This window comes from Copadichromis virginalis, linkage group LG10, assembly GCF_057382275.1.
Source record: "Copadichromis virginalis isolate Kocher_CV1m ecotype Utaka linkage group LG10, C_Virginalis_male_GT1.1, whole genome shotgun sequence".
NCBI lineage: Eukaryota > Metazoa > Chordata > Actinopteri > Cichliformes > Cichlidae > Copadichromis > Copadichromis virginalis.
In genome coordinates this window covers 27,871,199-27,898,603 of record NC_140627.1, presented here as the reverse complement: position 1 = coordinate 27,898,603, position 27,405 = coordinate 27,871,199, and the positions used below count along the sequence as shown (strand labels likewise).

The 27,405-nt window shown below is 40.5% G+C and overlaps 1 protein-coding gene across 5 annotated transcripts in view; it reads right to left on the bottom strand.

Annotated features, from left to right (window-relative positions):
* Positions 1 to 27,405, bottom strand: part of cadm1a (cell adhesion molecule 1a) — a 471,740-nt gene that overhangs the window by 124,512 nt on the left and 319,823 nt on the right. For all 5 annotated transcript variants that reach the window (XM_085470932.1, XM_085470933.1, XM_085470935.1 and 2 more), the window contains one exon: positions 5,471 to 5,617. In XM_085470932.1, the coding sequence (XP_085327058.1) occupies positions 5,471 to 5,617 (147 nt within the window). The remainder of the gene's footprint in view (positions 1 to 5,470; positions 5,618 to 27,405) is intronic.

Genomic DNA, 27,405 nt, shown 5'->3' with positions numbered 1-27,405 from the left:
CCGTCTTTGTTGCTAACGACAACGCGTAAAAACAGTCGCTTATCTGTCCGTAGTGTGGTTACATTTAATATAAGAGAAAGAGATAACTTCAACAAATTAATATAGCCCCTACAGCAACCATCAAAACGATGAAAAAATATTGCCATAAACAGTTTATTTTGCGACACCGCAAAACAATTAATAGCGTAATATGAAATGATAGATGATTTCATATGGTCATCCGATTTATATCATTATATTGAACACTCCTATACGCTACATGTATGAATAAACATTTTTTTGAAATTGCTAATTTCCAAAATTGCCACCAGAAGTTCAAGTCTAGTGTAAAAGTACAAAAACATTCGGTTAAGGTTGGGAAGAGACTTTAAAAAATACATTGGAGTTAGGGATGCACGATTTTGCATAAAATGAGAATCACGATTTTTTGCCTTAGAATTGGGATCACGATTCTCTCACGATTTTCTTTTCCAATATAAATATTTATTGCACTTATTAACTGCACATCAACTTCGTAACAGTTGAAACTGAACATAAAAACAATAAATAAACATAAAAACAACAAATGTCTCACGTTTTGTTGTTGCCGCAAAATGTTGTACTGCTTGAAATTCCGTCTCCACCTTTGCTCGACGCTGCGTGTATAGAGCAGGTAGTGCAACAATAGAAAAATAGTTGCGGGACGGCACTGTGTAGCGTTTGTCTAGGGTGTTGATCATTTTCCTAAATCCCTCGTTTTGCACAGTGTTGATGGGAGCCATATCTTTGGTCAGGTGATAAGTGATGGCCTCCGTGATTTCTTTGTGCCTGCGGAAGTTCGACGGGTATAGGGAAGCGCTGTATAAGGTTCCCGTTATTGATGTTTGGGTGGTTGACCGGGACGGATTTTCCCCTGTCACTTTCTCGTCATCCCTGACGTGCTCTCCGTTGTTTTTTCCCTGCTAATTTTAGCATCACGTGGTATAAGGCTCCGCCCTTGTCATTTGTTGAGCAGGAAGAGTGAGCGCTTGTTTTCATGCAGATTACGTCCCAGATCAAAATGCGGTACAATCGTCGTCGTCGTCTTTTTTTTTTTTTTTTTTTTTTTTTTAAATCGTTGTCATTTGGAAATGAGATCGCACATAAGTATGAATCGAGATCGCGATTTTCTAACGATTAATCGTGCAGCCCTAATTGGAGTTAAATTGAAATAGGTTGGAGTCCAGATCAGAATCTTTTCCTAAACTTAACTGCTTGGCCCAGGGCTGGAGGGAAGCTAATTTTCAGTTCAGGAGTTTTAGGCTTAAAGCAGTGAAGGCAATTAGAGGTTACAGTTCAGTTCTTACTATCCTGTAGTTTTTCCTTATTGATGTGTTTCTTCTCAGTTTTCTCAGCAAAGTCCTGGTTTGGTACGCTCCAGTGTAACCACTCACTATCTGTGCCCCTCTCTCTTTGTCCCTCAGCATGTGTTTGATGGTAAAAGGGGGAAAAAAAGCAGTAATTAATAAGCAGTCAGTCAGGGCAGCTTTATTGATTAAACAACTTTAATCCATTATTTATGTAATAATTAGATTTTAAAGATTTTTATATGGAGCTCACTGGGTTTAAATGGGCTATACATACAGTATAAAGCTGATATGACTAGACTTATTTTTACTAGCACAATTTATCTGTTTTAGTTTGATTTTTTTTATGTAAACACCAAACTATCTATCATCCCTGTGTGTGTGTTTAGTAAACGACATCATTTCATATATACCGCTTGCGCTGGTATTCTACCTGTCCTCCACGGCTAATTGCTTTGCCATCATCGCTCTCAGCAGGGGACTGCATTTGTTCAGAGGCTACAAAACTATTTAATGAGCGAGACATTTTACTTCACGCACAGATTGTTCTTTAGGATTTCTCTGGAGATCACTTTTTTCCTTTGAAATTACATTTAAGGCAAATTCTATGCAATATTTAGCTGCATAATTAATAGGCCATTTGACTCAACCGGGCATTTTTCTTGGTGACAGTTTGACAACACCATATTTAATAATAATTACCAGACGTCATTGTCCCTCACCAGTAGCTGCGTGCTCATTTGTTCTCCTGAACAAGTGTCTGTGATGGAACGACTAAGCTGCATGGGCCGGGGAGCAAATTCCCTCAGGTGGCAGCAGTCATTTGATCTATTACCATCCAGAGTCTGTGGTGTCACATCTGTACAAAGTGGAGCATGTAGCCTGCTTTTAGAGCAGACTAACCAACATGATGAATGCTAAATCTAATTTTGCGACTTTATTAAGTGACCTCAGTGTAACCATACAAAACATCCTATTGTTGCCAACATAAAAATTCTACCAGATATGGTCCACGTCGTCCTTTTTTCTTTTTAAATGTAAACTGCTAATAAAATTACATGCAGATTAACAAGCATTTCCAAGATACAGCTTGAAAAGTATGAAAACTGCTAAGAGCAATGTGTATTTTAAGAGCAGGTCACCATTTCGCATGGCGGCTTAAAAAAACACAAAGAAACTGGCACAACAGAGGAGAGAACAGAATATGTCCAGCTAAACACGGCTAATTAGAGCTGTGACACGATAATTGGGGAGGATAAGAATAAACACACAGGTCATTAAATGTTTAGGGGTATGAGCTGCTTTTATTGAAGCAGACATGCTGAGAGCTAAACACAGTGGATTATACTAACTTTGTTCTCTATTAATCTGGCTGCAGACATGTGGGTCAAACTTAAAGTAGCTGCCCGGAAATGCAAATAATGTAAGAAGAATATTAATTAATGTCACGCGACGTCATCGCTGGATGCTTTTTATGCTATTTAGTACATCACATGCAATATAAATGAAATAAAAGAGCATGTTATTGACATTGCTCTCCGTGTCAGAAGAGCCAATGAAAAATAATTAATATGAAATAAGCTCAAATTTCACCAGCACAAAGTGCCTAATTTTTAAGGAATACTGGGCTTAATAAATATTCCGCTGTGGCAGATTCCTACATAAAAATCTAAAATACAAACTGCTTTAAAAGTGGACTTTTTCTGCTTTTCCATGAAGTGCTGTTTGCAATGCAAATCTTTGTACAGGGAAGGACGTTAATTCTCGACCCAATTCATTCTCTGAAAGAGACCCAAATGCATCACAAACTGTGGGCTCTAACTTGTGAACAATGCAGTGAAGGGTCAGAGGGTCAGATTAGGTTTAATCTTTTCACACCGGAGTGCGTCTGCTCCTCTCCGTCAGCCTATCACAGCAGCTGCGTTAGTATGCAAAGCCAACAAACCATGTGTGTAATTTCTGCAGAATGTTGCAGAGAGCAGTCAGGTGCTTAGCTGCAGTTCAACAAGATGAAAGACACATCTGCAAATCTCACTTTTGCAGAGAATTCTGATGCCACTGCTGAGATTGGTTGACACACAGCATTTCTTTTCTATATTGAAACGCTGGAACAGAATCGTTCCTGATTATCCTGCCCATGCAGGATGTCATCTGTCTGATAATCCCCCCCCACATCCGACCTGCCAAATTTACCCCGGTTATAATCATAAGTTACAATAATGAACAAACAATCTATTTTTATTATAGCACTCAATTGATTGTATATTACAACTGGATACGCAATTCAATTCAATTTTATTTGGCACCTTGAATTCAAACACCCATAGAGCATACTGCAAATGTGCGCAGCCAGTTGTCAGCAGTAGATTGTGGTCTTGATCCTGTGCTGTTACGTTACATAGCAATCCAGTTAAATTCATCTAAGCAAATTTGCATCTCCTCTAGTTAACAGCACAGCATCCTGGTATATTTCAGGATGATGTCAGGCTGTAGAAGCAGTAAAGAACGCAAACAAGCTTTCATCAGCTAAAGCTGCTGGTTGTTTGACGTCTCTTCGATAAGCGATTGGGGTTTGTGATTTTAGACAACCATTTCTAATGGTTGAGAAACACCCAGTCCTTAAGAAACTCCATCTAAAAATATTGCTTACTCGGGTGAAGGGTGAAGTTGGGTAAAGCAGCAGCGACCAGACACCAATGACCCGAAACATGTTAGTAAATCTAATATAGAAAGAAAAAATTGTGTGTGCGTGTGTGTGTTTGGGGGGGGGGGTAGTCCATGAGTCAACACAGTCAGAGACCAGAAGTCCAGAGAGCCAGTCACACGAAACATCCTACAGCAGAAGAGGAATTGTTCCTGGACTTTGTAAAGGCCTGATCTGCTGCCATGGGAAACACTTTTTTGAGGTGTTTCCTTCTCGAAGGAGGTTTGACCAGTTATTAAATCTGAAGGTTCACTGACTTCTTCCCACAGCAGCGGGAATGTTTAAAGGAGGGGAGCTGAACTCAATTTCACTGAGGTCCACACTGGGGAAGGGGGATCACTTTGAGGGTCAAACATATGTGAATTACTGTTATTTTGTTTAATTTTCTGAAAAATTTAAAAAATATCTTAATATTGTTGTATTGTATGTTCCACATAAAGGCTTCCAAAATAAATAAAAATCAAGAAGCTGTCTAACCGTGGTATATCCCATGCATTATACACCCTAGTCTTCTGGCATGAAATCTGATGCACATAGAAAATGTAAAATACTGCTGTTTTTATGAATGTTCTCTTTAAATGGACAACCTGACTTAGTCATTTACTTTGCTATGACTACACTTGTCCTAATACCTCCATCACTCCAGATCCTCCAGAATTTGTTTGTAGCTCCAAGCCTTTTATCGTTACACCACAGACTGTCCCGTGCCTGTAGCCTCGTATTTCTGCTGTTGCTTCATTCCAATACGACAACGCACAATATACAAGATTGTCTCCTAGCATCTCTATTTCCTCAGTAAAAACACACAACTAAGTCTAACACTACTGCTGAAATCATCTGCCATCAACCATAAGCTCGCTTTAATTACTTTTGAGAAGGAGCGCTTCCTGGATTTCGACCCACTTCTCTTTGAGGTACTGTTTGGAAGTGACACGTATAGGCTCAAAAACTCCCAAAAGGCACCCCCTTTTCAAAGTAAAACTAAAATTCCTTTATTTTGATGGAAAGGTTGTGCAAAGAAATTATTCCATGTCGTGCCGGATTTAGTTGTATTCACAAAGGCTAATCGGCTAGCTCAAACAAAATGGAAAGAAAGGTAAGTTATTAAATATCTAAAATCTCCAATGCACTACCCTATAAAAACTAAAAGCCTGATTCTACCCAATGCTTGAATACTTAGCAACCAAAAGCAACAATAAAGTCCAATCAGCCTGCTAAATTCATGTTGGTATCTCATTATCAACTCTCTTTGGCACATCGCATTGTAATGTAAAAACGCTGACATTTAAAACTGAAATAGGCATCAGCTGCTTCACTAATTGATTTTCTTTTACAAAAAAAGTCAATTTACTTTCTTACATCAACACACTCAAACACACAAAAATATAGCCTAATTAATAAAGAATGGCAGTGAAGTCATTCAAGGTTGTACAACACTCACGCCTCATGTCTCTGAAGTAGATTGTCTGTCTGTTGGGGTTGAGCAGCTGGATAACGGAGTCATCATTGTTCTTCACCCGGCAGCTGATGATCGCCATCTCTCCCTCCACCACGGTCACGTTGTCTGTCACCAGGTTCTGACTCACCACTGGACAAAACAAAGACACAGAAATTACGTTAGCATATGTACATATATATATATATATATGTCACCGGCGACTTTAACAAAGCGTGCCTAAAGACTGTGCTTCCTAAATTTGTCCAGTTTGTGGACTTTGCTATGAGAGGAGAACACACTTTGGACCATGTCTATTCAAACATCAGGCATGCTTTCAGAGCGACACCCCTCCCCCACCTGGCTGGATCTGACCACCTCTGCATGTCCCTCACCCCCACCTACACCCCCCTGCTGAGAAAAACAAAGCCCCAGACAAAGACAATAAAAACCTGGCCTGAAGGAGCCCTTTCTCAACTGCAGGACTGCTTCTCAACAACTGTATGGGATTTATTCTCCAGCCACAACCTCCAGGAGTACACGGACACTGTACTCTCGTACATCAGGAACTGTGTTGACAATGTCACCGTCAACAAAAGGGTCAGGGTGTTTCCAAATCAAAAACCCTGGATGAATAGCGAAGTGCAATCCCTCCTAAAAAGCCGCAACACTGCCTTCAAGTCAGGGGACAGGGCTGCGTATAGGGCGGCCAGGGCAGACCTGAGTAGAGGCATCAGGAAAGCTAAGGCTGCCTATAGGAGGAGGATTGAAGATCACTTTGCTGACAACGACCCCAGAAAAATGTGGCAGGGGATCAATCACATTACCAACTACAGAAGCAATAACCAGGCAACATCTAGGACTGATGCCTCACTGGCTGAGGATCTAAACCGTTTCTTCGCCCGCTTTGAGACGACCAAGCCCTCAGCTGCCACACCACTTCCACCCGCCCCCAGCACTGGCACACTAACACTTAGGGAGCACCAAGTGAGGTGTGTTCCAAGGTCAGTGAATCCCAGGAAGGCGGCAGGTCCTGATGGAATACATGGAAAGGTTCTCAGAGCATGTGCTGACGAACTGACCGGAGTCTTCACTAAAATCTTCAACCTTTCCTTGTCATCAAACACCGTCCCGCCCTGCCTCAAAACCTCCACCATCATCCCCATCGCCAAGAAGACAGCTGTGGCCAGCCCAAATGACTACAGGCCTGTTGCACTTACGCCTGTAGTGATGAAGTGCTTTGAGAGACTGGTCTGTCAGCACATCAGGGCCGGTCTGCCTCCCACTCTGGACCCCCACCAATTTGCCTACAGGACAAATCGTTCCACCGAGGATGCTATCACCATAGCGCTCCACACTGCGCTGAGTCACCTGGAGCACCGAGGAAGCTATGTGAGAATGCTCTTTCTGGACTTCAGCTCAGCATTCAATCATATCATCCCGGAGATCCTGGTCCAGAAACTGTCTCACCTGGGACTCTCCACCCCCATCTGCCTCTGGATCAAGGACTTCCTGACAAATAGACCACAGTCTGTCAGACTCGGCCCCCACCGGTCCAGCACCATCACACTCAGCACCGGGTCTCCACAAGGATGTGTTTTGAGTCCCCTCCTGTTTACGCTCTACACATCCGACTGCTCCCCTACCCATCTCTCAAACACCATCATAAAGTTCGCGGATGACACCACAGTGGTTGGACTCATCTCAAGGGGGGATGAGTCGGACTACAGAGATGAGGTCAACAGACTGACTGAGTGGTGTTCAGTTAACAACCTCCAACTGAACACCACGAAAACTAAAGAACTTATCTTGGACTTCAGGAAGGGCAGAGCAGACCCGGCCCCACTTTACATTCACGGGAGCTGTGTGGAGAGGGTACACTCCATGAGGTTTCTGGGCGTGCAGATATCTGATGACCTCTCCTGGACTGCAAATACTACAGCGGTGGTTAAAAAGGCCCAGCAGCGTCTCCACTTTCTGAGAGTGCTCAGGAGGAACAACCTGGAGGAGAGGCTGCTGGTGACATTTTACAGAGCCACCATAGAGAGCATCCTAATGTACGGCATAACAACATGGTATGCAGGGTGCTCAGCTGCAGACAGGAAAGTACTGCAGAGGGTCATCAACACAGCCCAGAAGATCACTGGCTGCTCTCTGCCCAGCCTGGAGGTCACTGCAAACTCTCGGTACCTCAGCAGAGCTGGCAATATCATCAAGGACCACTCTCACCCCAGCAACCAACTGTTTGAACTATTACCGTCAGGCCGACGGTACAGGTCACATAAAACCAGGACAAACAGATTCAGGGATAGCTTCTTTCCCAGAGCTATCACCGTAGTAAATAAGCACAAAAACAATTGAACCTATTCCATACCGTCACTGTCATTATATTATGCTGCTATTCATACTGTCATTATATTAATGCTGCTATCCTGTATATATTGTACATACTATTGTTTGAGTACTTATGATTGTTTTTTTTGTACTTTTTATATTTTACATTTATATTTATTATTGAAACTTGCACCAAGGGAGTGGCACTCCAATTTCGTTGTACTCTGTACAATGACAATAAAGGCTATTCTATTCTATTCTATATATATATATATATAGATCTTCAAATATCGAACAGATGATATGTAATTCTACTTTTTTTGACCAACTGTTTTAGTGCAATGCAATATTTAATGAGTCAACATTCAGCAGGTGGTGGACCAAGCCAGCTTAATATGTGTCCAATAAACAGGAACTGAGAAAGCTGGGAAACCGCTCAGCAAGCCCACGGGCTGTGAAAAATTGGTCACAGGCGTCATTGGTCATCAGTAGCCAGTTAGACTTCTGCGCTTCCTTGTTTCACAAGCAATATCTCTGCCTGAAGAATGAAAAATGGATTCTTTGTAGCTACTTGGTTTGAAAAACTACAGTAATAATGTCCCAGACTTTGCTGTGGGGTAGCATCTATTGTTGTGGCTGATGGTGGACCTTGAGTGGCTTTGGTTTATTTCTAAATGATTACCACAAAACCAACACTTGGCAGCTTGTCAGTGGTGGGTGCTAGTTATGTTCATCCCCGCAATATTTTTTATTGGTGAGATACAAACACACACACACATGACTGGATGCTCCAGGCTAAATGGAAGCATGGACAAACGATAACAGGAAGTCAAAGCACAGAAGAAGTCAACAAATTAGGAAAACGGATAACTAACTTTTTCAATATGATAGTCATGTTTCTGTAAGAGAATAAAGCACCGTCAGGTAGAGGTGTGGAAGGGTCTGCAGGAGCACACATTAATGTACTTTTACTTGTTAAGCACCTTGGCATACCCTTGGTTCTTAAGTGTGCTTTATAAATAAAGTTTATTATTATTATTATTATTACTTCTATCAAACCTGTTTCCTAGAAATTACATTGTACTGCAACAGTAGCTGCATTTTTAAGGAAGCATAATTGTAATCAAATTAGTTTTTCATTAGCATAATGAGGAAATGTTTTTAATTAAGACATCTGGCAAATGGAAAAAAAATGTTGATAGTGAATATTCTCTGACAACATTTTTCCTTTTCCCCCCAAAATGTCATTTCTTGCATTACAATATCCAGTTACAGCAAATATGCAATTGTTAAACTTAAAGCCCTTAAAAGACAGCAGTGCATCTGAAAACATAGATTCACAGATTTAATTGCAGCTGCTGACTCCTACCTACGTTAAGGGATTTTGTTTCTAACTCCACATACAGGCTTTGCTGTCACCACCTCCAAGCAAGTATGATGAGGTTTATAAATATCAGTCGTTAATTTAAAAAAATGCCTCTGATTAAAACTGGGAAATGGCAAAAAGCAAGGTAATGGTCAAACATTTTAGCTATGCTTTATAGACAAAAATACTGGACCACAGCTCTTAATCTTTGGATTCAGCTGTTTTCAGTCCGATCCCTACTAGTGTACAAAATCAAACACTAAATTTGAGTGTCGTAACAGGATCCCGACACAGCTGCGAGTTGCCTCTTACATATCCCACGATCAACTGTAAGTGGTATTATTGCAAAGTGGAAGCATTTAGATAGCTCAGCAATTAAGAGGCCAACCATGTAAAGTTAGAGAGTGGGGTTGCTGAGTGCTGAAGTATATAGTTGACAAAGTTGACAAAACTCTGCTGGTACTAAGAGCAGCACAAAAACTGTGCACCACGGCTTCATGAGAGGGGTTTCCATTGCTGAGAAGCTCTTGTAGATGTACTGTGTAGATGGCTTTGTTCATGTGCTATATATCCTGCATATCTCCATTATGCATTGTGGCTTTGAGTCAGCTATAACTGGCAGTATAGCTAAAGGCAACTTAAAGAAGCACATAAGGGCTATAACCACAAACTTCAGACAGAGTACATATTCAATTTCAACTCCCATCCACAGCAGGCGGAGACAGAGTTCCAGTTCATTACAGTCTATCAATAGTAAAGCAGAAATTTACAGCCTGAAACCACTAACAACAATGCAAGGCATGTGCTGTGCCAGTGTGCCTGCACATGTGATGTGACAATAAAAAGTGATTTGATTTGTGATTTGATTTGAAAGGCTGGCTGAAAATCTCAGCAGCTTCTTTGCCTGGTTTGCAAAGGACAATAGAGAAGCCAACTGGGCTTGACCGAGTACAAGGGCCTGATGGAGTACGGGCCTGTGCCGACCGGTTTACAGGTATATTTAGCTTTCGTCTTATTAACTGTATTATTCTGTTGTTACACATGGCTATCAACCTGTTTACCCATTCAAACACCATGACTAAAGTCAAATTGTCTTGTTGAACAGTGAACAGCATGATGTGTTTTAAAGGTAAGTGCAACCACACCTTACTTAGCACAAAGAGCAAACCTTCTGCTCAAAACTTGGTTGACTTTTCCAGCTGGTTACCTTTGAAAGTTTGTCTGTCATTGAGACTGAGCGAAAAAGCCTTCAGGACACTAGAAGGCATTACATCTACACACCTTCCTTTATAACAGCACCACGAACACTGGATCTATATACAGTAGGAAGCATATCATGAGCAGCAGCGAGTGCTGATGACTCCATCTCTGTGTTTATACAAGGGCATTAAGGCAGAGTGTTGACTGTAGGTCACCTGCATTTTGGAAGTGCTCGAAGCCAAATGTAGTACTTGTGCAAAAGTAGAAAATGGAGTAGAAAAATGAAGTGAAGCCTGTGAGGTAGTTCAGTTAGTTCAACTCGAACTGCACTGTTTAATACACACCCACTCCTTTCACATCATATACCCAACACACCCTCTTATATGGTGGTTTATACTGGAACTGCAAAACTGACATACACTGAATTTTTGTCTCCCGTTTTTGACCCCTCTATGCCAACAGAATCCACCTGTAACCGGGTGGTTATTTACTCATTACTCTCAAATTTCTATATGTCATATATGTGTGGGGAGTGACAAGCTTGAAGCCTGCACCTCAAACGTTACCTGTACTCTGCTGGAACAGAGGAGTGAGGCCTTTTTTTAAATAAATATATATATATCAGACACACAGGAGATGTAAGACTGAAACAACACAGCCCAAACTTTTTCTGTGCTGACACGGTTAAGGACAGAACAATAAATACTTCATGCATCTTTCTGCAGAGTAGCTGTGGGTAGCCTCTTTGTAAAGTTACTACTGTACACTGGTGAACTCAGATGAACTCGGTGCAGACACGCCATGATTGAAGGCCTATTCACACCCTGCAGAGGGTGTGCATGCGTGGAACATTTGCTGCTATACGGCACTGCATACATCTCCTCAGACATTACTCTGTTATGTATACTGTTCCACAGAATATTCGTGTTGGCATGGTGCAGATCACCTGAGTGTCAGCAAGGATACAAGATCCATGGTTTTCTTCCACTGGGACACACTAGACCAGATAAAACAATAAACTGTCAAGCCTGACGCCCAACATATGTCAGACCGGACTATTTTCAGCCTGATATTGTGCAATCTGAGACCATCATCACCAGTCTCTGCTGGCCAATGCTGCTTTTGATTAGTTTTAATTTAATATAATGAAGGATCACACTGCAGCAGCATCGCACCTAATAAATATGACAGCTATTATAAACAGTTTAATAAGAGGCTACAACTTCCTAATGGGGTTGGGAGTTTCTAGTAAATTATTTTTATAACTATTGAATTTATGCTTAATTCAAAATGAGAGCTGCTGATAATGTGCGAAGTTGCTGCTGTATATGAATACATCACATCGGTATGCGGGGCTAAACAAATGTAAAATGCACCAATAAATGAACGCTGCTATTGTTGCTCCTCCATTCCTCGCCTTACAAAGGAGGCTGCTGTTTTGCCATTACTCTGATTGCAGTTCGAGAAACTATGGATAAAGTGTTTGAACCCCTCCCCCCCCCACACACACACACACCATCACCACCACCAGCCCATAATTCCCTCCTACATGATGATGAAAATAGAATCACAAATATATCTTCTCAGTTAGGCTAAAAGGGCCGACTCAGGGGTGGAGTGGGGGGGTGAACAGTGAAGGAAACTGAAAGAACACAGGAAACATCAACTGCTAATTTGCATGCCTCAGTTGTCAAGCACCTCTAAATATCCCTGCCATTTAGAAGACAAGGAGGATGAGGTGGGAAGAGAGAAATTGCATCCTCTGATGCTGACAGATAAGGATAGACAGCTTAACAAACGAGATTCAAATCAGCATCCCTCGGTGGCCTGAACGCAGCCCTAAATAAATGAACCGCACTGTCTTTAATATTCAAGACCGAACCTCATTTTTCAAAGATGTTGCAGAGGTGGGTGGTAGGGTGGGCATCTGGTTATGATAATACTACTACTACTTGCGTACTACAAAATGCATTTCAAGACATCCGCTGAAGGTTACAAGGCAGCAGCAGGGTGCTGCAAGGTGCCTGCTAACTTGCGTTGTAAGTCACTGGAAGTAGCAGGAAGGACTTCAAACGGTGGCTGTCTTGTCAGCTGCTTAATTGTTCCTGTTGTGCAAAATAAACAAGTCTGACATGCTGGAAAACAGTGCAGGGAGGTGGAGGAGCTTTACACTAATTAATGGCCAACAACAACCATGTGCCACAGCCACCTACGACACCACCAGAGGAGCTTTAGAAAAGTAGTCCTGACATTGGAGTGGACAACGGCTGTAAAAATCTAGAAGGTGACGTTTTGTTTTTCTTTTTTGCTCAAATGTTTAGAGAGGGAAGTGTGTTAGAAGGTCACCGTGAAGAACCAAGTTATTCTCAGGTGCTTAAAGTTTTCTGGTTCCCTGCTCTTCTGAGTCCAAACTTGAAGTGATTTGTCCTGTGGAAAGTATTTACTTCTTTGTGAAACGGAAAAAAAAATGTCTGTCTGTTTTGATCATTTTATCACAACCGTGTCACCCGTTTGAGCCTAAAACAGCTGTTTGGATGTCACCGTGACATATGCATCAGAGTATCTTCAAGTGATCGTGGAATAAATATGCAGATTGGCCATGTGCTTCCTCAGTACCTGTGAAGGATTTATATAATGTGCCCGTAAGCCCTTTTTGATGTGTGATAACTCATCAAGAAGTGTGACAAGTGTTGCAGCATCACGATTACCAAGTGAGGGGTAGGAGTAAAGGACTAATGATACCCTGCCTTCAAACAAAAGTCTCACACTGAAGCTTTTAGCGAGGTGCATTTAGCTACCACTGACAGTCCTGCAGCACAGTATGACAACAGTAGGAGATAAACTCTCATAACTGAAACAGACATTATGATAATGGCACATCAGAGATGGTGGGAGTGATATGTAATTGCTAGCCTGAGCTGCACTTAATGCATTTCCTCCAAATGTTTAAATCCATCACTTAATTTGCCTTTTCCATTAAAAAAGGAGCTCGTGCGTTTAGACACAAATAAAAAAAGCACTATTGCCATCCATTTGACCGCCGGACAGATGAAGAGACCAACAGTGTAACGACAGAACCCGAGCAAACAGCAGACAGAAGTCAAACACAGGTAAGCAGTGTTGGGGATTTAATAGCAGTAAGCAGTTAAGAGGCACCATGGGAAAGTTGGAAGGCTCATTTCTTGGTCAGTCTCACAGCTTTGTTAGTATTCAGCAAAGCTTGCGAGTGCACATCTTTCCTATTTCCAATGCAATATATGACATATACTCGGAATAGTAGAATAATCTGCATGAATCTAGACCAGGGAACTGCCACTGTATAGGCATAAATCACTGCTTTATTGACCTGATATTCTCAGGCTTCACAGTCTGCAGCAGCTGCTGGAAAGTATAATATGATTATAGGAAAGCATATAATAATGACTGGAGAGCTCACTGACAATGATGAAATACTGTATGGTAGATTTTTGTTGACTGCTATCCTTTACATCCAAAAGATAATGGCTTTTAATAATTAAAAAATAAAAAATCAACTTAAAGGCTTTTTTGGAATGACAAATATAAATGAGCTTTATTCTGCTTCATTTGAACAATGTACCTTTCTCTTGGGGACTGGTGGGAATTACTTAAATATCCCTTTGGTGCTTTCCTAAATGATTAAATATTTCAAGAGTCTGCTTAAACACATAACCACAGCTTCTCGCCATTTTACTGCAGCAACAGTGATGACACCAGCGAAACAACATTTGCCTCTGACTTCAGACACTGGCAGACTCTATCTCAGACACTGAGTGGTGTCTCTTGAAGTCTTTAGGAATGCTCTTTACATTTAAAATCACACAAAGTGGGTACAGAGTGCATTTATCGCCAGTATGTGATGAGCCAGCAGTGAAATTGCCCTCCTAAGTAATGCTGAAGCTGAAATTAAAGTTGCTTTTCTCAGATATTTAAAGTTTTCATTTAAAATATTTCTCTTAATGTTGTGAAAAGAGGCATTTTGAATCCAAAACATTATCTTTTTTTCTGCCACTGTAAAGAGTAAAAGTCAAAAAGCAAGACTGTGATTAATGCTCACAATGTCTGCAACAAATGCTGGTGTCACGACAGGAAAAACCCAGATCAGAAACTACAGCACGACCAAAAATGACTGTGACAATATGCAATGAATTTGACTCGTTGGCAGTGACCAATCATTGTGGTGAAAGGCAGTAAGACAGTCAATCTGCTATCAGCCAGTTTGTGCTTGAAGGGGTTCAAGTTGGTAATTACAGAAATTATACAGTGAAAGTATTATTATTATTTCATAACCAGAAAACAAACAGTTGCAACACGTTTTTTTGAGTCTCATACCGAAAGAGATGCATCATGAGCAAGTTGTGCTCATTAGCACAGACTGATTGATTGCAGTGTGATGGTGGCGTGTCTGAGAGTGATTGCAGTCGGTCTGAACCGTAACTGTGCAGAGAAAGGTAGCCTGTGCAAACACCAAACAATCAAAAGTGGTTGCTGTTACAGCCTCTGGCCTTGGAGGAAGTGGGCCGGCCTTCCTGTAAGGAAATTCAAGGGTGCCGGTCCTCATAGAGCATTGGCTGCTGGGGGATCCTCGGCATTCAACGGACCAATGACGCGGCTGTCCGCGACTACAAAAGGCTGGCGATTCTTCACTTGAGGGGGACTCTTTGTTGTGAACAGACTGTGTAGGCTGTACCTCCTGCCTCTGCACCTCTGTCTATGTGTCGCTGCCCTTATGATTAGTGTTCTTTGTATTTGAATGTGTTATTTGAACGTGTGAGAGTACGTTGGCTTTATTTACTTGCCTAGTGAGTCGCTTCACAAACGGTTTTCAGTTTCGGCAATAAACTTTGTTTTTTAATCTGATCGTCCTGGCTTTGGGCTCGTTTATGTTACCTCCCCTGTCGCATAGCAGAGCCGGGTTGTAACTAGAGGATTCACTGGGAAACCATTGATTTTTCCTGGTCGCAAGAAGGTTTGCGTCCTATTTTTTGCCAAATGTGACTGAGAAACAATACAGATTTTTGCATGTTTTGTAGATTTTTGCAACCAATAAGTTATCCCAGAGCACAACCTGCACTGGTGAAAGGGTCTTCAGTGTGTCAAAATATGATCAATCCTGGTCTTGACCAAGAATTACTAAATGTGACAAGTTGGGAGGGCAAATGTGTAGTACTGGGACACTGGATATTGTATTAGACCACTGTGTGCTGAACAGGGCATTAACACAAATATTTGTACTGACCCACTACCCGCCCCCTGGCTCTATCAGCTAACTAATGTTGCAAATATGGGAGATACATAATTATTTGGAGTACATTTGGAGCACAGTGTTGTTTCTAGTAATGATTGTGGTAGAAGTGATGTCTGTGCAGTGGAAGGAATATATAGGGTAATGCATGTGGATGTGTATTGATAAATGTCTGTGCTATTTTATTTTTCAGCCTCATTAGAGAAGTCAAACCTGTAGCCTTTGGATACTACTGCATGTGTAGTCTGAGCAATAACTATACCTTCAGCCAAAGCTTGAAATACAACAAGTATGCAAAGCTGCTACATGAAATCTGAACAATAAATCAGTGTCACATCATCTGTCCTCTGTACCATCTAAGAGTGTTTCCTCAACGTGTCAATGTATTGTAAATGGATTGAGCAGATGTGGAAGAGGAGGAATGGGGGGGGGGGGAAAGAACACCATGAGATAACCCCAAAATTACTGGGAGGACATGCAGAAAATCAACGTACAGCTTGGATACAGAGACTTCATCCTTTAATCAGCACTCCAGGAAAAAACTTCAAATTCAGTATGGGCCACACTTATGTTTTTTCATTGCGTGTCCTTTTTTTAAAGGAGGGCAAATAAGAAAAGATGGAGAAAAAATATTTTGACTGCAGGGCAAATCACCTGATCATGACTACCTAATGAACTAAAAAACTCCTTGATGTATTCTGATGTATTCCCAGGTTACTTGTTGCCTGAATAATCTTCAAACATTACAGATTCCACCACAGTAGTTGTGTTTTAACTGCATATTAATAGCTCCTCAGGGTTAACTAGTATAAGCAGGTACATCTTAGCAACAACAGCAGAGCATACAGACATTAAATCACACCAGTGACTATCCAGAAGGTCTAGAGGGGTCTATAAATAATTTTTATGCTATGACAAATGCAAACAAATATTTAAAATAGTTGGAATGTGTCTTTTAAGCTCTAGCATGAACTAAGTAACATGTACATCTAACATTTGCTGCTTTGTCAATAGCCAGCAACATATTTGGCCCATGGCACTGAGAGGGGACAAGATTTAAGCCCGTGGCCATCCATGTCAAAAAGTCAGAGCAGCCAATCCTAGATTAAAGTTGTCAGACAATGACACTCCACACTTCACTGTGCAAAGCTAGCCTCAGGCCCAAATTCACTAATACTGCCGCGGAAGAGGGAAAAAATGTCATGTTCCATTTGCCGAGGCTAACAGCTGCATATTTCCATTTGATTCGGAAAGAATGGTATGCATATTAAGTTAGGTCACAGTGATGGCCACCATGACAGTGATGACGATTATCAACGGAAAATTAAACCCACTGTAATGCAGATATCAAAATGCATTGGAAAATGATCTTGGATATGTTCTTTGATTCACTCTCTGAGAATCGGTTTGTAGATTTTGTTCTGTACATAATGACACTTGTATACGGGATTGAAAGATAAAAAGGTTGCTGAAAAGATCAAATATTAATCCAAGAATCAGTCTGTCGATGTATCTTTTTTTCACATATCAGCTCTCCCTGTGGTGATATTAGTAGTAATAGTACTGCTGTTGCATTTTTTATCAGCTCCGGTATTAAACATGCATTTATTAATGCCTTGTTTTAGTCAGGAACATGATGCAACGTACAGTAATCTTATACAACACGGTACATTTTATATATAGTTAAATATATTTAACATTTGTGTGCCGTGATGCTCTCAGCACAGCTTGCGATCACCGCAACCAATCGAGAGATATTGATTTCCCTTTGACATTCAAAAGGGCTGCGTGTATCTGAGTACATGCTTAGTGAACAGCATACAATCATTTTCTTCTATTTTCTTGGTGAGGTTCCTGCTGATAAAATGACAAATCTTTGTGCACTGGCCCATACAATATGCGTGTGGGTGAGTGTGCTTTTGTGCGAGGCGCAGAGAGAGTGACCGTGTTCGTGTTTTGCACTTGCTCGATGCGAGCGGTCCTGTCTGATTACATGTTTCCACAGATGCGCATGAGCACGATTGATTATGAGTGTCTGTGTTGAATGCACAGAGATGATTTCTGAACATGTGTATATAAGTACAGCGATATCAGCTCTGAGGTCATTCTTTACAACCATAATCAGTACAGATCAAAGACGCTAATGATGCTCAAGGAAGTACTGCAGAGCAGTCTCGTTTTTTTTTCTCCTGTCACAAGTAAAAATGCAAAAAAGAAAATGCTCAGCAGGACAAGAAATAGAGGCACATCCATGTTCAAGCAAATATAACAGCTCACTTGGTGCATGCAGATATGCAGACATTTTTATTTTTTCTGCTTGAAGTCCTACTTTTTGCCTCATTTTGCTGAAACACATATTATATATTATCACTGATGACAGAAATACATTAATCAATGTTGGAAAAAGAAGCACAGAAATTGGATTAAGACAAGAAGACTTCCAGACATTCTCTCTCCTCTCCTTTCAGACCAGCAGCCAGACCAAACACCGCTGCAGATGGTGTGATCGTACCAGACAAAAAAGAGCCAACCCAAGTTAGCTTAGACTAAAGGTTTTTTCCTCTACTTGGCCATCTTCTGGGTATTGACCTGTTTTATTAAAAACTACTGGATAGCCAGTTAAAATGGATGAATGGATTATAGGAAATTAAAATTAAGAAATAGGAAATCAGAGACTGTCCATGCATTTTTAGACAGATTAAGAATCTGCACAGTCATAACACAAGACACTAGTGGGAGGTTTCTGTGTTTTGCGTTAGTGATGCTTGGTCCATAATTTTTGTTCGTTACTGCAGTTTAAATCCCTCCAGCTGCAAATGCTAGAACATGAAAAGTGCATGACCCAAGACCAAAAGGCTCTGGAGTGGGTTATTAAGACCAGCTAGAATACCATTGTGAAAATGATGAGGTGGTGAGTCCAAAGAACAGCAGTCCCACCACTGCCTGTTATTAAGTTACTGGACGAAATTAGGCAAATTCAGTCATTTATTTATGTTTTTGCATCTTTTACAAGTTGCCCTAAGGGACTACTTATGCAGTGTGTTTACACATTCGTCATGTCGCTCGGTTACTTAAATGATCTACAAACTCAAGTTTTAAAAAAGCACCAGGACAGCCCAACTTACATAAAGGAGAAAACAAAGAAACAAAGTAAAAGGTTCTTGCCACAGTATGTAATTAGTAACATTTAATGTAGATAACATCAATTTTAGCCATTTGCACAAACTCTCTAAAGACTATAACGCATTATAAATCCACTTTAATATAGGAGTGGCTATAAATGATGACCAGCAATCGCTCCAGAGTGCTTTTAGTGATGGAAATTTAACAGTATGCGCTCTACATGCCCAAAATACATGATTAACAAGTCACCTTTGTATTTGTAGTAACATGAAGAAACCAACAAGCAACCAAGCTCTGCAACTTTAAATCAGATTATATGTCCATACTGATGTGATTTTGCTCACATAAACCAGTTTATTTGGAAGAAATAAAATAGACTGTAAGCCAAAAAGTAGCCAACAATTCCCCATAGCTCAGGAAAATTAAAGTGTTCATGTGCGTGTAACTGCAGCATGGTAAATGGACTGGTAGCATTTTTCTACTCCGAGCACTCAAAGTGCTTCTATGCTTTAAAGCACTTTGTAACTATCACACATACTCCAAATGCTATTGCACTGAGAGTGTTTTGGGGTTAGGTATCTTTGCCCAAGGACACTTTGACATCCAGACTAGAGGAGCTGGGGATCGAATCATCAGCATTCCAATTAGTGGTCGACCCGCTCTATCTCCTCAGCGACAGCAGTGGATACTTATGGGTAATAATTTTTCTGTTGATCTGTTTTCTTTTATAACCTACTTTGTCCACACTGGAGGTTTGTTCTTTTGACCTCCTGCTTTTCAGACATCTTTGTAAAGACAATGTTCCCAGTGTTCCCAGACCGTGTAATTACTTTGTGGCACGATAGTTACAAGAGCCAAAAAAAAAGCTACGACTTTGCTTTTCATATTTGAGCTTGTCATTCCAGCCAGCACTTACCGTGTGAATGCTGTGTTAGTACAGCCGCCTGACGGCTAGAGGCAGCCGAGAAAAGGTCAAGATCCTTGTACAGCCTGACCACTTCAAACAGTGGAATCCCTCTTGGCAAGGATTTGAAGGAGGCAGTTCACTTAATCTGTCTGTAAACCACGGGAATTTCAAATATATGACATACAGAATTTATGGGAGACGATCCCATTGGTCAGTTTAGAGATGAGACTTAACTATCAGAACACTGTTACGAATTGTTAACAGCACGCAGCAGACACAGAGATTGTATGTAATGGTCACTGCCCCAGAATAAGCTATAACAAGGTAATCTGTCATTTTTAAAAGAAAGACATGTTGGATAAAAATAAAATAGATTGATTTTAAGAGTATAGAAAACACACTTCTGCCTATAAATGCAGGTGGGCATGATGTTTACAACTGAAGAAATCAGCACAGAATATATATGTTTGTGTGTGTGCTTTCCATTTAAAAGAATTCTTTTTATTATATATCATATTTGTGAGGTGTTCACAAATTTGTATTGTTCTATTAGCGAGGCTTTTTTGCTATCTTATTATTTGTTTATGGGTTATACTGAGCAGTGAACGGTTTTATAGAGCCCTAGTGGGTGGCACATTACGATGCATCACCAACATGAATGTCATTAACTGAAAATAAACAGCTGCAGTTTCTCAAATTCACAATCCTGAGTGGAGTAAATTAATCCTAACAGCAACGGGACCATTACAGAGGTGAATGAATATTTTCATACTGCCACGGTCCTGAATTTGTGCAAGATTTAAGGTGGGCGTAGTGTATTGTGCAAGTTATTGCAAGTGTCATTCGTTTCCAAAATGTGTATTTCAGGTTTTATCGGAAGATCAGATCATCAGAACAGATCTTTCATTTGAAATGACTGTTTAAAAACAGCGTGCTAAGTCACTGGCAAACACAATTAAGCTGCTTCTGGCTTTTTGAATCATGTATCTTTGACGTTACTACAAGCACTTTTTCAAGAAGAAGAAATACATCACGTGCCACCTGACTTATATGTAGGCTTAGGCTTTCGAGTTTCAGGATCTCGGTTCATATTTTCCTCCTGTTCATGAATCACATCATTTTGCCAGCATCCAAATTTCTTTCATTAAAGGCTCATTTTTGCAGTTCAGCAGGTTATAATAATTTAGGCTTCACTTCCACAGGCCAAGAGACTGACTGGCAACCACTGGTCACAAGAGAAAATTGAGTATTCCCTTTCCAGTTGGTTAGTGGTTGCTAAAAGCTGCAGGCTGTTGCTAGGTGAAAATGATTGCAAAGATAAAACTGCACCGAAAATCTCCTTGCGATTGTGTTGGTTGCATAGTTTGTATGAAACGGCGAAGAGTGAAACAAAGCAATGTCAGGCAAACGATCTCTATTTCCGTCACATTTTTACCCAGTGGTGGTCAGTTAGAAAGGGTTTGCAGTCAAGTCAACATCTTTAATGCCAGCTACGGGCAACAGTGGCAAACTAGTAGTCTAGTCAAGCAACCACTTGGAGATTTTTGGTGTTGTACCTTCTATGCATCTGATTTTACCTGGAGAAAGAAAGCAACTGGCAGCAAACAACTGCCAACCGGTCAGGGAATGCACATTTTCTCTAGTGACTAGGTCTGTGTGCCAGAGACCTTAGTTCTGGGTTCCCATCCCTGCTGATAATGTAGCTTTCTAACAAGGATGTAGCTTTATGCAATGCAAAGTCGATGGAAAAGCACAAATTACCTTCCCCTGAAGTGTGGGCAAGGTGTTAACGCCTGCTCCAAATGTGCACATTCACTGTTGCAGCTTCCCTTACCACTTTCAAAAAAAAGAGAGTGACCGAGAGGATCAGCTAATGCGGCACAGCTGTCACACTTGACCACATTCTGTCACGTCCAAGCAATAATTTCACAAATAAAATAGGCGATGATGTCACGGTTTATTAAATCAGCATTTTAGCAGTTTACAGTAGCAGGCTGAAAGTGTCTAGGATAACAACTAGTCGTAATCATCAACGTTCATGTCACACTCTCTTAGCCATTCTATTGTTTGACAACAGAAACAGAAACTCTTGCAATGAGAACAGCCCTACTGGGAATTCAGCTGTAATAAAATACAGTATGTGAGCACAGCACAGAAAATTCAGTTTACTTTAATGCAATTCAAGACAGTTCGATTCAGTTTCATTTATATAGCTCAAATTCACAACAGCAGCCACCTCGGGGCATTTTACATTCTAAGTAAATTACAGTGTTATGAAGAGAAAACTATAATTTTCTTTGAGGTAAAAGGCTGACAAGAACGCCACCTGGGTTTAGGCTGCACTGTAGCACAAAAGGCGACATGAAAACACAGTAATCCACACCAGTCTTTGATTACTGGTTCCATCTTAAAGTTTTCCCACTTTCTGACTGATTATGATTACAATGTCTTAGGTCTTGCCTGCAACCATACAAGCAAAAAACACACTGGCATGTCTGTCGTGGTCTGTGTCTTGACTCATTGTTTCTGTGTTTAAAGTGTTGAGTTTTGTAAAGTATACACAGTTTTGAGTTCTCGGTGTTTGTTGGGTTTCCTGTTTTACTTTGATAGTCTCTTATTTCTTGTGTATTATGTTCACTTTGCTTCCCTTACCTCATTATGTCTAATTTGCTCCTGCTGTGTTTCCCAGCTGTCTCCACTCCCCTAATCTTCCTCTTGTGTATATATTGTCTCAGTCTCCCCTTGTCCCTGGTCGGAGTCTCTGCTGGTCTTCCCTTCATGGTTTCATGGGTTTTTAGTATTTCACAGTTTAGGTTCTCTGTTCATCTGCATTCAGGTCGTCTCACTGCATCACACAATCTGCAGCCAGTGGCGGCTATTTATTTCTAACACTAAGGATTTGAATGCTGTTGTGTATAAATAACCCATCAAGTCTTCAGTTTTTGAAACGGAGTGCTTTCTTCTTGTTGGCAACATCAGATAACTGGGCATGCTTTGCTTGTAGTCAAGACATTTTAATAGCAAAAGCTGCTCCAAAGAAATAACAATGGCGGACTGCAGCTAAACATTTGGAGTTTAAGAATTCGAATTTGTGCTACTGAAGCAGTGGCTTTGCTTAGTCTCTGCTGACATTAGAGCAGGGTGCAAATCTGAACATCTGTTTAGGTACTAAAAAAAATGGAGAAGGTTTGTTTTCATGTGGGTCTGTTTCTGACCATTTAAATATGTTCAACAATAAAAGTTATCCAAACCTACCTGGTCCAAAGAGAAAATTGCCCACCAAACCTGATGGTATGGGGGGCAATTGGCAGCGAGAACTGGCAACTAGGACTTTGGCCTAGTTGCCAGTCGTAGTTGAAGAGTGGGACTTTGACCCACTCTTCTTTGCAGAATCGTTTTAATTTAGCCAAGCTGGGGAGATTTCAAGCCTTTATGGCCTGCTTAATGACATTAAATGGCAACCAGATTTAAATCAAGTTGGGTGGGTTTCTCCATGGACCTCTCCCTTGAATGCCGTTTTTACCCAGTGTCTTTCTTACTGTTGAACCATGAGCTCTGACTTTAACTGAGGCCTGCGGTTTTTCAGATGTTGTTTAATTTTAGTAGGTCAGCCACTCCTGGGAAGGCTCACCACTGCTCTGAGTTTTCTCTGTTTGTGGATAATGGCTCTCACTGTGGTTCAATGGAGTCCCAAAGCCTGAGAAATGGCTTTGTAACCCTTTCAAGACTGAATGATGTCAATAAACTTTGTTTCTCAGCTGATTCTCCAGGTTGTTGGATGCTATAGTGCTTTTTGAGAACTTTCAGTTTACTTAACTTTGTCATGCCATCATGCCCTCTCTGAGGGAATGAATGATAAACTTTTTTAAATGGGGAAAAAGTATTTTTTCACAGCACTGTAAGCGTCTTACTACAGTAGACACAAAAAAGTGAACAAATCCTCCTATATGTCAAAGACATCCAGAAAATATTTGTTTCTATATGAGTTTCACTTGAACTTTTTACTTTAAAATCTACCAGTGTTTGTTGTTGCAAAGCTATAATCGAGATTCTTTTTCATTGCCAATATATTCCTTTCCAGCCTGACATTGCATTATTTAACCATGTAATCCATAATAGACCAAAGCAAAAACTGGTGATAGCAGAAAGGCCCTTTGAGATTCATTCAAATGTAAGATAATGCATCTGAGTGAATTGCTAATAAATCGCCTTGCTTTAAAGTGCCAAACACGCACACACACTCACACACTCACACACACACACTGAAAAGCCTCAAAAGCTAGAGGTGTCACAGTTAAGGCAGAGGTATATAAAATTGTAAAACTATATTCACTGTGCTACAAATAATCAAATATTTAAGTAGCATTAAATTTTGACGAGATGATGGCTTAAGATGAAAAGTCAGGGGATCAAGAACAACAGCATGTTTACAAATCCTCTGCAAAAGGAAGAGGACCATTTTGGAACCTACCCCGAAATTAGTGTAGCTGCTGATAACTAATAAGGCATCTTTGTATATAATTTTACTTAAAATGTAAGACATTATGACACAGCTATGTACTTATACCCCCACCTACACACACACACACAATTTTTGTGGAACACTGGATTTGTGACACATTACGTAAGAGCCGGGTGTGAAGAGCTTTGTAGGGTGTTACATGCTTGCAGTGAGCATGTAAGTGGCTTTCGTGCAGCCACTGCTGTATGCTGTATGCCACACATAATGCCTTTATCTCTCTGCTAAGCCTAATGAGTGCAACTCAAGTTATAACAATGCAACGGAAATAAAAAGAAAGTATTCTAAAGCTCTAAGAGTACCGCTGCATTGTGATTTGTTTATGTTTTGTACACGGGACATTCTACACTCGTATTTATTCTCGTTATTTACTTTCTGTTATCTCGTGTCCAACCGCTACTTGTAAGTTTATATTTTTTCCCTTGCTTTTGTTCACCAGACTTTGCAGCTATTTGGAAGCAGATATATGGGAGTTATAATACAAGTACTGCTTCATCTCACAAGAATGGGGAAGCTGCAGCCCGATGAAGCCTAAATGTATGTCAGTTCGATACGCTGTAACAGTAATGAAAATTACAGTCGTTGGGGAAATTCGGAAATTATAGAGTAATTATTGATGAATATGCAACAGCTGTTACACAACGGCTCTTTAATTGTTGTTGTCAATATGTAACTAAATGAATTTTCTGAAGACTTCAACAAAGACTCTCGGTTACATCAAAATCCTCCTCCTTTGCATCATCCAAAGGCCACAATTTTCTCCACAACTGACCTTTATCTCAAAAAAAGGACGTATCTTATTACTATGACCGCATTTATCACAAATCTAAGAGCTCTACTGTCATAATTTACATATGTGAAAATTCTTGAAAGATGTGCACATAAGCAAACCAATACATATTGTCACTATTTGACAGCTTGCTGTGAGACCGCTACATTTTAAGCACAATTTCTCAATTTGAATTTAAAAGAAGATAATGCATTATTACAGTGGGACTAAATAAAAGGCTAAGTAAGTTCCCCCCCTTGGGATACATGAATAATAATAATTTAAAATAATATTCTAGATAATATCAGTCAAAATAATCTTTTTGTCTGAGATCAAAAGACACAGCTGAAAAACGTCATCCTCTGGAGACCATGAATATTCATATGAAATTTCATGGCAGACTCTGTGACAGTATCTATGCCTTGATGTGAAAGAGTTGATAACGTGATCATCAAATTAAGTGATCATCTCAGCTTGAGAAGGAAGCTTTCTCCTCATGCTAACTTCAGTTGAATTGCAGTTACCGGTCATTTTATTAGGTACATGTGTTCATCTGCTTGTTTGCAAATCTCTAATCCAGCGGTCTCCAACCTTTTTTGCGCCACGGACCGGTTTATGCCCGACAATATTTTCACGGACCGGCCTTTAAGGTGTCGCGGATAAATACAACAACATAAAACTAGTACCGGTACCGAAAAAAAGAAGATTTATTCACAACACACGTGACAGGACTCAGGAAAACCGAGTTAACGATAAAAATAACAACAAAATAACGTTGAAAACCGATTAAAAACCCTGAAAACCATACATTTCACACCTGAGCCTCAACTCTCGCGGCCCGGTACCAAACGACTCACGGACCGGTACCGGTCCGATGCCCGGGGGTTGGGGGCGGTACCGCTGCTCTAATCAACCAATCTCATTCCAGCAGCTCAATGCATTTAGGCTGGTATACATGGTCAAGATGACTTCCTGAAGTTCGAGCTGAGCATCAGCTTGGAGAAGAAAAGGTGATTTAAGGGAATTTGAATGTGACATGGTTGTTGGTGCCAGGGGGGCTGGTATGAGTATTTCAGAATTTGCTGATCCACACAACCGTCTCTTACACAGAATTTTCCAAAAAAAGATAAAATGCCCAGTGAGCAGCAGTTCTGTGAGTAACTGTCACTATTTGTTGATGCCAGAGGTTAGAGGAGAATGGCCAGACTGCTTTGAGCTCATAGGATGGCAACAATAACTTAAATAACCTGTCATTACAAGCAAGGTATGCAGAACAGCATCTCTAAACACATCTTGTCTCATAGACAAGACAGATGAAAGAAGATATTGCTCTGGATTTCTGCTGCTTAATAAGGATGGTAGGGTCATAATTTGGCCTAAATAACATGAACACATCCATCCTGCCTTGCACCAGTGGTTCAGAGTGGCAGTGATGGTGTAATAGAGTTCGGGATATCTTTTTTTTTTTTTTTGGCATACTTTGGCCCCTTAGTACCAGCTGTGCATTGTTTAAACACCAAAGTCTACCTGATTATTGTTGCTGACTGTGTCCATCTTTCTATGACCACAGTGTACACATTTTTCTGATAGTTGCTTCCAACAGGAGATTCTCATTACAGACATGCAGCTGATAAATCTGCAGTAACTGTGAGATGTTGTCATGTCAACGTCATGTACCAGAATCTCTGAGGAATGTTTCTAGCGCCTCGTTGAATCTATGCCATAAAGACTTAATGCAGTTCTGCTGATAAAATGTGATCCAACCCAGTACTAGAAAGTACCTAATAAGTCTGAAAGTATATTGGTGATGAACTGACCTTCTTTAATGGTGTTTTCTTCAAACTTTTTTTAACGTGATGTGCAATCTTTTTTCACATTTTTCATGTGTTTGGTGTAATATTTTCAGTGAAATCTAAGCTGATGCTGCTTTAGCTGCTTTTTCACATTAATTTTCATGCTCTTTTGCTCACTAAAGGCCACTTAACATCAAGAGTACATCGAGTGCATGTTTGAAATACAGAGGCCAAAGCTACAACTCAAAAAGCTTTTCACTGAAGTCTCCTGATACAGCGAGAAAATGTTTTGATCATTTTTGTCTGGACACTTGGCAAAAAATAGATTTACTTTAAGAAAATATTATTTTGTATAAAGAAGTGACAAATACCTGCCAATACACTGATATCATTATCATCTCTCACAACTTTACACCATGAAATCTGTCTAAAACTCAAGTTAATTACTTTTAAAACCAAGAACTAATCTAACTGCAACCAAGGTTCATTCATTAGGTAGCAAATAATGGACCATTAATGACTCGATCACACCATAGAAAAAATAGGACGGTAATCTCCTTACAACCAGGAAAGAAGTTGGTGGTGTCCAGTGAGTAAGCACCTGCTGGGACCTGTCCCCAAACCTGCAACCTGTCTCCAAACAATCGCGGCTCGACTTTTATCACTC